The sequence below is a fragment of the Archocentrus centrarchus genome, chromosome 19 (assembly GCF_007364275.1).
Source record: "Archocentrus centrarchus isolate MPI-CPG fArcCen1 chromosome 19, fArcCen1, whole genome shotgun sequence".
NCBI classification, from domain to species: domain Eukaryota; kingdom Metazoa; phylum Chordata; class Actinopteri; order Cichliformes; family Cichlidae; genus Archocentrus; species Archocentrus centrarchus.
In genome coordinates, this window is record NC_044364.1 from 14,614,421 (window position 1) to 14,625,634 (window position 11,214).

General features: G+C 38.7%; 1 protein-coding gene across 1 annotated transcript; it reads left to right on the plus strand.

The window, feature by feature from the left end:
• Positions 1 to 466: 466 nt before the first annotated feature.
• On the plus strand, positions 467 to 9,193 carry tbata (thymus, brain and testes associated). The gene is made up of 9 exons (XM_030755821.1): positions 467 to 576; positions 709 to 927; positions 5,098 to 5,262; positions 5,389 to 5,477; positions 5,951 to 6,100; positions 6,376 to 6,457; positions 8,182 to 8,344; positions 8,436 to 8,476; positions 9,068 to 9,193. Exons 2-9 carry the CDS (start codon positions 735 to 737, stop codon positions 9,154 to 9,156), a joined length of 972 nt encoding a protein of 323 aa, XP_030611681.1. The 5' UTR covers positions 467 to 576; positions 709 to 734; the 3' UTR covers positions 9,157 to 9,193.
• The last annotated feature ends 2,021 nt before the right edge of the window (positions 9,194 to 11,214 follow it).

Consider the following 11,214-nt stretch of genomic DNA (forward strand, 5'->3'; position numbering starts at 1 on the left):
CAAGTGGTTTGTCTTTCATGACCATTTTTTTATGTAAATAGAGCACAAAATAACAAGCTGCTATTGTTCTATTTGTAAAACTAAGAGAATGGGGCTTCAGGCTCGCTGACAGATAAAGCTTAATAGATTTACTGATGCTAGTACAGCTCTATCAGGTCATGTGACCCTCGCCTTGCAGTTCTGTCAAAATTTGCCAGTGTTGTGGAGGCTGCAGGCATTGCAATCTGGATCCGCTGCAACAATTGTTCTAGTTAAAGTAAAACCCCATTTAAACAACCATCAAAGACAGGACAGTAAATTGAATTTGGTGTTAGAACACAAGGTACATGTTTTCTGCTTTGCATATGAAATTGGTGTCTGAATGAAGAGGCTGAGTGTGGCAGTGCTCAGACACGTTTGTTTAGCTCAGGTTTCTTGGCAACAAAAACAACACAGAGCATTGCATACCAAAGCCTGTGAGCTGGTGCCTGTTTTTTGGAGGGAGAGTGCTTCTTTAAAGTAATTTCTGGCTAAATTTGTAATTATTTTTATGATAGATTTATTCCAGACAGTACACAGCATTTTGGGGGTTTTGAGGTAAAAGAAACTTTGGGCTGTCTGTCTCTTATGTTCATAACTTTACTATCAAAATAGTTTAGAATATTGGGGTTTCTGTCATTTTAGCTCAAATAAGGACTTTGTTTAGCACCTTTTCTTTTATTCATTCAGACTGAGTAAAAGCTTAAGGCTCAGACATGTCGAGAGCACACAGCCCAGACTCGAGGGAGGTGACAGCGGAAAGGAAATTCACTCAGATGAATCTGTTGCCGTTCACCGCTGAATTTACCACAACACTGCCAAAAAGCAGTCCACGTTTTGGTGCCTTGAGTCACCATTCATTCTTCTCGCGGCACAACCCTCATCCACACAGGATGAGGCATATTCAAGGTAAGCAGGCCTGTAGACAAGCAGAGGAAATTCATTAATTTCATTGATTCTTTTTACACAAACCTTACCTTATGTGTCTTGATATGTGTTGTGATATCTACTCACTATGGATGTCAAAAATCTTTAACTTTTAATTATTTATGTTGGGCATCCTTTTAAAAGGCATTGATCTAAATCGCTCTCACTATTCAAATAAAGTTAAAAATAAGAAAGTTGGGATGTGGTATAAAATATGGATTAAAAATAGAATGCACTGACTTGCGAACCATAATTGCATACATTTTACACAAATTTGAAGACACACGTTTTATATATTCATTTAACATGAATCTCATTAGTTTTTAGGTGCTGTAAATAAGGAGCTTTCTTAAGAAATAAAAACAAGCAGTTGTTCTAGTTCTTGGTTCTTTAAATTGTTTCTAAGTTATTTTTCTATAATCCACAAAATCTGTTTGTTTGCCCACAAACCCCTCCTGTGTGATCAAAATTGGCACACAAATACATCTCAGGCTCCTGAAGGTTTTTATTGATATCAGATATTATAACGTCATTATGTTGCTGAGCAACAGCCCGCCGACAGACTAAAATGAAGCTTTCATAGCATTTATGCACCTATGACACCTTATCATATTATCAATTAGCATCATGTTTCTAATTTTATTACAATTGCCAAGGTTCCTACTGGTGTACTCAAAATGCAGGGTGGAACTGTCAAATGAGAATATGAAGGTACTTTAGCAAAACTTGGATTGACTAAATATCTTTAAATCAGCCTCTTGGCAGTTCTTCAGCGGGAATCAAACACAGGTAAGTGACTTCAAAAATTGCCAAACAGCTTTCTCTCTCTTTTTCCTCTCATTTTCTCTCCTGAGAGCAGCACTCCAATGCTCTATGCCAGTAAATAACTTTGGCAGGAGGGGGGGGTATGGGTCAGACAGGTGTGCAGGTAAATAGCTATGGTGGGTGGTGGAGAGTGGGTCAGGCTGGTTTTTGAGTAAGTGTTGCAGCAGGCTTCCAACAGGCTGGATCGAACACAAGCGTGCCTGTCCAAGGTTTCCAGAAGCCACACCCACCGCTGGTGGGTGCACACAGACGCCAGCGAGCAGAAGGTGGGAGTATGTGCGTAGATTCAATCAAATAAAATCTTGCACACCAAGTTTTCATTATACATTTAATGGGGTTGGGCGGTGTCTGGCTGAGTCTAGTACACTTATTTTCAAGACAATTAATCATACATAGATGTGAATACATTTTGCTGTACATAAACACACAATAACTCCCATACTCCAATCTGTTTGCTTATATAAGCAATATATATACCAGCCTTATTGTGGTAGAAGCTGTTGAATAATTAATGTGATTAAGTACATAACTTTGTGAACAGTAAAAAAAAAATGCAACAAACAGGGCTGTGGCATGGGCATATATTAGGATGCACAATAGATGGGATTTTACTGGACATTTCTTGAATATATATGGCTCTATTTTAATGTATTTTTATCAAATTTATTTCAATTTAGAGGCCACGGTCAGTAAGCTATACTGATAATTGGACATTTTTATATAATTTATCAGTGATATTTAGCTCATTGCTTTACACTATTTATGCAAATAAGAATTAAACAAGTTGTTGAACAAATCATGGCAAATATGTTAATTTAATTGAATCAAATTAAGTTTGTCCAAAACCCTAGAAGTTTTTCTTTTTCATCTTTCACTAGAATTCAGCTGAAGGAAAGAGTGTCAAAGTCCATGTAGGTAGGGGTCTGTGCTGGAATAATTGCTCAAAGGGATTTTCACCCAGAAGAGTGGAATTTGTATTCGCTAACAAAAGTCGGTGTTGGCTTATTATTTTCTTCTCTTTTTTTTTCTCTTTTATTTCAGTTTGTTAGGCTTAGAAAAAAAAAGAACCCCAGTTTGAGTTATATAAGATAATTTTCACAATGTTAACCAAGTGTTAGAAAGTACTGAAGGGTGTAGTGTAGTGATACTTACTGTGATAGAATTGCTTTATTTTTATATGGCCCATATAATGAAATTACAGGTGCATCTCCCATTATGCAGCAATATAAGTATAAAAGTATCTAGAAATAGAATAGAATACGATAAATAAAACATAAATAAAAGTCTTTGTACACATCTGTCTAAGTTAACAGTAGCAGCAGTTTGATAGGTATTGCACAGAGTACTGGACAGAGTTATAAACATGATTATTGCACAGGGTTGTAACCACTGAGGTGATGTTGCACACGATGGAGACACTGACAGAGTAAATGTCCAGATCAGTGGTTGGTTAATGTTCTAATGGCCCAAACTGTTTCTTAGCCTGGATGTACAGGCTTTCATTGACCTGTATCGTTTGACAGAACGCAACTGTTCAAACATGTGGTGTACTGGGTGGGAGGTATCATTAAGAATGGCTGTGGACCTTCTTGGGCATGTGGAGCCATTGATTTCCCCCACGAAGGGCAGAGGGCAGCCAACAATTTTCTGGGCTGTGTTTATGATCCTCTGGAGAGCATTTCTGTCTGTCTGCAGCCGAGCTCCCAGTGTACCAGGCAATTCAATGATTCAATTGGAAGCTGAACTAAAGTATATGAACAGCAGTCTGACATTGGTCCCAGGTTGTTCCAGGTGGCTCAGCCTCGTCTGGAAGGCAAGGGTGACGGGGTCCTCTGTGAAGCTTTTTGTCCTGTAGGCAACTGATGGGGATCAAATGCTGTGGGGATTCAGTCTTTGTGGTGTGAGCACTTCACCGCCAGCAATGGGCCTGAAGTTGTTCAGACTGGTGTTTGTGGGTGTTTTGGGGATGGGGATGATGGTGGCTGATTTGAGGAAGGCAGGGATGGCGACTCGGATCAGGGACAGATTGAATAATCTGGTAAAGATATTTGTAAGTTGGTACACTCATGGCACCAGTACCTTTCCAGGTATTCCGGACCAGCAGCTGTCCTTGGGTTAACTAACCTGAGTTCACGCCTCACCTGGTGCTGGTGAAGGATAAGTGAGGTGCTGCTGTAAGCTGGGGAAGGGTTGATAGCCTACCGGTCTCAAATCTTGCAAAAAAAAGAAAAGTCTGTTCAGTTCCTCAGCCAGTGAAGCATCGGAGTAGTAGTTGAGCTGGTGCTACCCCTGTGCAATTTGGCTCATTCCCTGCCATACACCACTTGAATTGTTGTCCTGAGATGGGCCTCAATTTTCTTTTTGTATGACTCCGTGGCTGCTTCGATGCAGGCTTGACCTGACAATACTGTATCATGGTTTATCTCCGGCTCTGAAGGCGGCGTTGCGTACTTTAATCAGGAGCTGCACTTTACTGTTCACCGAGGGCTTCTGATTAGGGAAGACTTGGATTTGTTCTTGTACAGCGACATGATCAGCACACAGTGACATTTTCAGCACTAAAGCTGTTCTTTAGCACAGCTTTAACATAGCTTTTAAAGGCAAATGATAACAGCAACATGCTAACATGTTCACACTCACAATGTAACCAATTAGTTTAGGATTTTAACATCCCAGTGATCACAAGTTAGAATAAATAAAAATATATATATAAATTATAAATAACTATAAATACCATAAAAATAAAAACATCTGTACCAAATTTCATCTTGACTTGCTAGAAAGTTAGCTATAGTACAACATGTGTATTTAAAACATAGTATCGTCAAAACCGTCAAAAGTTTTAATGTGATATTATTTCCTCAATTAATATTGTCCCTTTGTCATTATCAAATGTTTTTTTTGTTTGTTTCTTTTCAACCTTAGAGTGCAGACTTTCTTTGCCACATTAATTTAGAGGGTATTAACAAATTTGCCTGGGACACTGAATAACAATAATCTGTGTGCTAATTAATCCTGACTGTAGGTGACTACCTACAGCTAATTAAAGTTTTCAGTGCTGATAAAGCCATTAACAAGGTCTTCATTCTGGAAGCATTCTGTCCTGAGATGAGTTATAATTCACAACTTATTGTATATGAAATATTTCATGAGCAGCTGAAAGGGATACATTTATTGCATTATTGGTAGTAAAGAAGGTTACATTCCTGAGATTCCCATGAATTTGTCATGTTTATTCTCAGCAGTGATTCTGCTGGCTTCGTCTTTGTGCCTCTAAAGCACTTTTCTGTGAGCGTGGTGAAAACCGAGCATTTTTCTTTCCCACAGGATTCACAGGTAGACCAATTTGCATGGTAAGAGATGATTGGTTTGTCACATCATCATTATTTCCTCATCCACTTCTCAAGAGCCGCATAAACAGGAGAGCAGCAGAGCCAGCTTTTCCACTTGCTCAAAATCTTCATGATGTCACCGGAGCCAAAACTAAATCAGGCAGGTGTACTAACATACATGGCACCATAATTTTCTCATTACTTTTCTAATGCTCTGCCTTTAATAAAGAAGCCAATGTTAATTAAGTGGGGAATTAATCTTTTAGCTTTTTTTTTTTTTTCACAGCACTATTGTCAGAAGCCTGGAGAGATGAACTCAAAGAACTCGCATCAAAAGTCACTCTATCTTTCCAAGCACAAAAGGATAAAAGAGAGGTATTGTTTCATATGATTCAATGTGATTTTTGTTGCACAGTATAGCTTCAGGTTTCTCATTATTTTGACATATTTACCATTTCAAGGGGCAAAGCAACATTTTTTGAGTATTTATTATAGTTAACAACAAAGTCAACCAACTGGTTTTCAAAGGTAAATTTGTGAGGGGTGATTGCATATAATATATATTTTTTGTTTGTTTTGGTTTTTTTTTATCATGTTTATTGGCAAAGACTTCACTTTCTGTTCACTGCTGATTTGCCTCATTAAGCTATGAGAGAGGAAATATTAAATGTCATGTCTTCTAACTATTAGCACACACGTTAGCATGCTGATGCTATCATTTAGTTCAGAGTCTCATAGGCTTGCTTGCATGGCTGTGGTCTTGTTTTTTCTTTAATTTTGCATAGTTCCTCAGTTTTTTTCTAACTCAAGGAGATCTTATACTGGAAAAATGTATCCATGTGCTGCAGGATCAGCCAGAGGAAAAGGTTGTCCAACGAAAGACTCAATATTCAGCTCAAACTGGGAGAATCATTCCTCCATCCTCCAAGTCTTTCCAGCGTAAATCCCAATACCAGCGCATGAGCCATCCCCAACCCTTCCATGATCAAGAACTCATGGTGAAATATTCATTAACTGATCTTGAGCCCTTCTGTGCTGTGTAATTTGGGCTTGCTTAGGGCTGTAATATTTTCTTCCAGGGAATGTGATTTAAAAGGCAAGGTCCAAATCACAGAGGGTACAGCTTTTGGCCATAGTTACACTTAGTTTGATATTTGAAAAATATCCTCAGTAAAAACACAGTTACCAAGCTTCTTGAGGAATTCACCAATAAGCTCAAAAATATATGTGATCTCTGGGCTACTGTTGTGACAGTCTATCACCTTCTTGTCAGGTTTTGGAGGTACTTTGTCAGATCCTGCAGACGGACTCCCTCTCCACAGTCCAGCAGTGGCTTCTTCTTTCAGGCCAAAGAGGTAAAATGCCTCATTACACATGCACAGTGAGGATAAGTATACTGCTGTCTTCCAGTTATACTGTAAGTATGTGCTCTCCAGACTATTTTCTAGTGCATGCACTTTTCAAAGTCTGACACTGTATCCCCCTTCTATTTGCACACAGTGTATGTGTTACATCAAGCTTTACCTGGATTTTTTTTAGATGACTACATTTTTAGACACACACACCCTCACTGGTCACTTCATTAAACACACGTATCCAACTGCTTGTTAATGCAAATATCTAAACAGCCGATCACAATGCAACAACCCAATTGCATTTTGGCATGTTCACAAGGTCAAGATGACCTGCTGAAGTTCAAACGCAACATCAGAATGGGGATTTAATTGACTTTGAATGTGTCTGAGTATTTCAGAAACAGCTGATGTCATGCACAACCATCTCTTGGGTTTACAGAGAACGGTCTAAAAATGAGAAAATAGCCAGTATGAGGCAGTTCTCTGGATGAAAAAATCTTGTTGATGGCGGAAGTCACGGGAGAATAGCTAGACTGCTTCAAGCTCATAGGAAGACAACAGTAACTCAAACAGCGATTGGTTACAACCAAGATACAGTATGCAGTAAGAGCATCTCTGAATGCAAAACACATTGCCAATCCTGTCTCTAGTCACTCTAGTCTGATGAGTGTCAATTTCGTGTGTGACATTCAGATTTTAGGGTCAAAATTTGGCATAAACAACAACAAAAAAGCATGAAGGATTAAAGCATGAAGCCATCCTGTTTTGTATCAACAGTTCGGGTTGATCTAAAGGTGTGGGGGATATTTTCCTGGCACACTTTGAGCCCCTTAGTACCAACTGAGCACTGTTCAAACACCACAGCCTATACCTTGTTGGGTGAAAGGCAAAATGGGATCCAACCCTATATTAGCAAGGTGTACCTAGTAAAGTGGCACCTGTTACCTTATGCTAGATGTGTGTTGCTTATTTTACTTATTACATTTATATTATATAAATATGCAATGTGCATATGCATATTATAAATATTTCAATTTTTTACTGTTGTCCATCCATCCATCCATCCATCCATCCATCCATCCATCCATTCACTTCCGCTTATCCTGTTCAGGGTCGGGGGGGGAGGGGGGGGGGGGGGGGGGGGGGGGGGTTGCTTGAGCCTATACCAGCTGACATAGGGCAAGAGGCAGGGTACACCCTGTACAGGTCGCCAGCCTGTTGCAGAGCCAACACGGAGAGACAGACAACATCAACACCCACGCTCCCATTCACATCCATGGGCAGTTTAGAGTTTCCAATTAACCTAACCCCAGCAAGTGCATGTCTTTGGACTGTGGGAGGAAAGCGGAGTACCTGGAGAAAACCCACACAGACACGGGGAGAACATGCAAACTCCACACAGAGAGAGAGAGGGAGGGGCCTGGGCCAAGGTGGACTCAAACCCAGGCCTTCCAGATGTATACTAACTGTGAGGCAGCAGTGCTAACCACCGTGCTGCCTTAAAAAAAATTTGTGAAATAACAAATTTTTATTTTATGGCAATTTTCACAAAATTAGGCTTTTGCATTATGGACTTTGTTTCTGCCTTGACATAGGGGATTTAGTATTTTTGAGTATCTTCAGTATTAAAAGGGTCCTTCTTAAGTTTCTTATCACTTCTATCAGTTTATATTGTTATCTTAACTTTTGAAAGCAAATACTTTTTTTTGTCTGTTGACCTGCAGAAAAAGATCTGGTGATGGGGATGATTAGACAAGCTCTGGATGGTGTCGACCTCTCAGTACATAACCAGCAGAACTTCCAGCAGCTCCAGGCTTTTCATCCAGGAGCACCTCCATCAGTATACGCTTCATCATTTGAGCAGCCGTGGAGAAAAACACGCAGGAGGTTGGGGCAATCTGTCAAATTCTGCTCTCTTTTTTTTTGGCCCAGGAATGTTTCAAGTTAATGTTTCATTACTGTTTATTCACTTCCACAGTTCACACCAATTGACTCAAACTCTCAGTGATGACAAACCAGGTAATTCAATTATGTATTACTATTTATGTTCAATATGTGTTTTTGTTTAGTATTGGAACATAAATATACTCCAGAAGACAAGAAAAACTAAATTGTGCATTTTTAAAAAAATATAAATATTGGCTTTACTTTTTACTAAACCACAATAAGACTCAACATTTATGTGCCCCTAAATTAAATGACAGCTCTCCTCAGAGCTTCTTTTGCTGACATCAATTTTCAGGAGGACATCCCAAGAGTCCTTAAACCCTCATCCAGCACTTCTTATAGCTGCATTTAAAATGTCCTATTTAAAGCAGATACTCGTGAGAAAACAAACGATGTACTATATGGATAAAATGTTACTGTGAAAAGGCATTTACAGAAATCAGTAATCGATTTTAAAAGGGATTCAATTGTTCATATTAATGTTGAGCAGCTCAAATAAGAGCAAATTTCAGATCCATCAGTCAGAACCAAAATAAATTCAGAAAACCAGCTGTGTAATATAATGACTTTCTATTATAATTTTTTTTTCTGAATAGAATATGTAGATCTGTAGTATGTGGAAAATGACTCTCAGTATGAATCTGACTTGAGTGTTCTTTGCAGAGCGGATTGGTGACGCAGAAGTCCTTGCAGTCCATACAGGGACACACAGTCCTCTGGTTTCTTCACTTCAGAAGGGGGAGAGTGCATAGTTAGTTCATTTTACCAAGATGATGACTAAATTTCAGTGTCTTTATTATGAGAAATGTCTCCCAATTGATAGCCAGCTTATCTTTAATATAACTGCTTTTCCATTTGTAAATCAATAGCATTATATACTATAGATGTGATTGTGTTATGTAATAATTGGGGGTGCTGTTACATCATTGCTTATAAGCTGTGGGAGGAATCATGGTTAGAAATTGATTGATGCAACATTCTATCATTTTTTCCCCCCTCCATGTTAAGATAATAACCTATTATATAATAATCTATTGACTTTGTTTCCAGATTCTGAAGCTTCAGTCTGTTTTTCTAATGTTTACTTCTCAAATAAAAGCAACTGAAAAATAAGATGACATGTAAAGAGTGAAAATGTCTGGTTACTTTTGGTAGGGTGGTAAGCCTTTCAGGCTTCCATAGCTCCACCTGAATGGAAATGTAGCAGAAATCACTTTCTTCCTTTTGGGGGAAAAAAATAGTCAAAGAACGTGCTTAACTTATGATTTTATGTATGTTCTACTTCTCTCCATCCTCCTTTTTTATTGTAGATGAATGCTTCAAAACCACTGGTCCCATATAAAATCAGAGTATATCACACTGCAGATCAGGTTTAGCCAAATATCAAAATTAGGCTGACTTCACTGTCAAACCAGGTTAATACAAATAACTGACCTGAGAAACAATTTTTGAGATGACAGTTTACTTTAAAAAGATGTAGTGTGAAGCACAATCCGGTGCAGAAAAGTGAAGCCTGTGAGAAAAATAATGGAAATTGTTTCTTCTCCACATACGTACTGCAGTTTAAACACACACACTACAAGCAACAATGCATTAATATGTAAGGATCCTTTTACTGTTGTAGAGTTACACAGGGGTTGAAGTAATATACTACAACTACTCCTGTTACTGTAAGTCATTATTTGGGGGATTCTACTATTATTAATATTCAACGAAGCCTGCAACTTTAGCTGTAAATATGCATTATTCTACTTAGTCTACTACATTTCTTTCCAATCATCCTCTGCTGTGGAGGCCAATACATTGAATTAATATCCAAAAGTGTTTTTTATCCTGAACCAACCTGGATTTTACTCTAAAATTTGATTTTTCTTTTCACTGAAGTGTTTTCACATCACACTTGCTTTCCTCCCAGTTTCCTCTTGTAAAACTACCAGGAGACAGCTTTGAAGACGCTCTGCTTACTTCTTTGCTTACTTCCACACCAACCTTATTTGATCTTCAGCACTGCAGCTCAGCACCGCTGCTTTCTCTCTCTTTTGTCTCTTCCACACACAACATCCTCAAGCATACTGCCCCCTAAGGCATAATTGATGATGTGTGTTGTTTGCCTGCATTTTGTCATGTTTACAACCTTTTTGAAACTAACTATATAATCTCGCGTAATGTTTTCGGAAGCCATTTGCTGCGAACAAAGTACTCCCTGTTGCCTTAATTTTTGTTTTCATCTGTTATAAACCTGTCTGTAATATCACTGTAAAATTACATAAAAATAAGCAAAGTTAAGGAAAGAAGAAAAAAAGGCAGCCACCTGCAAAGCCTTTCTGAGTTTACTCAGCCAAGAGATGAAGCATTCTATCAACTTAGGTTTCATATTGCATCCAAGAGTTTGTAAAGTTAATGTGATTTAACCTTTAATTTAATCCTCAAATTTCCTACTGGAGCAGCTAATCAGTGAAATTGTATTGAATGGGAGATTAACTCAAGACCTACTGTATAAAAGGCAATGATATCAATAACACACTATCTGGCCAGTATGGACCAACAGATCAGAGATGCCTGCACAGACCACTTCATTGGTTACACTTTGCTAGTATTGAATTGAACCTCCTTTGCCTTCAGAACTGCCCGAAATCTTTGTGACTGCAAGGTGCTGGAAGCATTCCCACTGAGATTTTGGTCCGTACTGACATGATAGAATCATACAGTTGCTGCAGATTTGTCAGCTGCACATCCATAATGTAATGATCCCTGTTCCACCACATGCCAAAGGTGCTCTTTTGGATTGAGATCTGGTGACTGTTGAGGCC

Coding starts and splice junctions, on each gene's coding strand:
- tbata (XM_030755821.1), top strand. CDS start 735: ATGTCGAGAGCACACAGCCCAGACTCGAGGGAGGTGACAGCGGAAAGG. Junction 6,458..8,181: donor TCTTCTTTCAGGCCAAAGAG/GTAAAATGCCTC, acceptor GTTGACCTGCAG/AAAAAGATCTGGTGATGGGG. Junction 8,345..8,435: donor TGGAGAAAAACACGCAGGAG/GTTGGGGCAATC, acceptor TCACTTCCACAG/TTCACACCAATTGACTCAAA.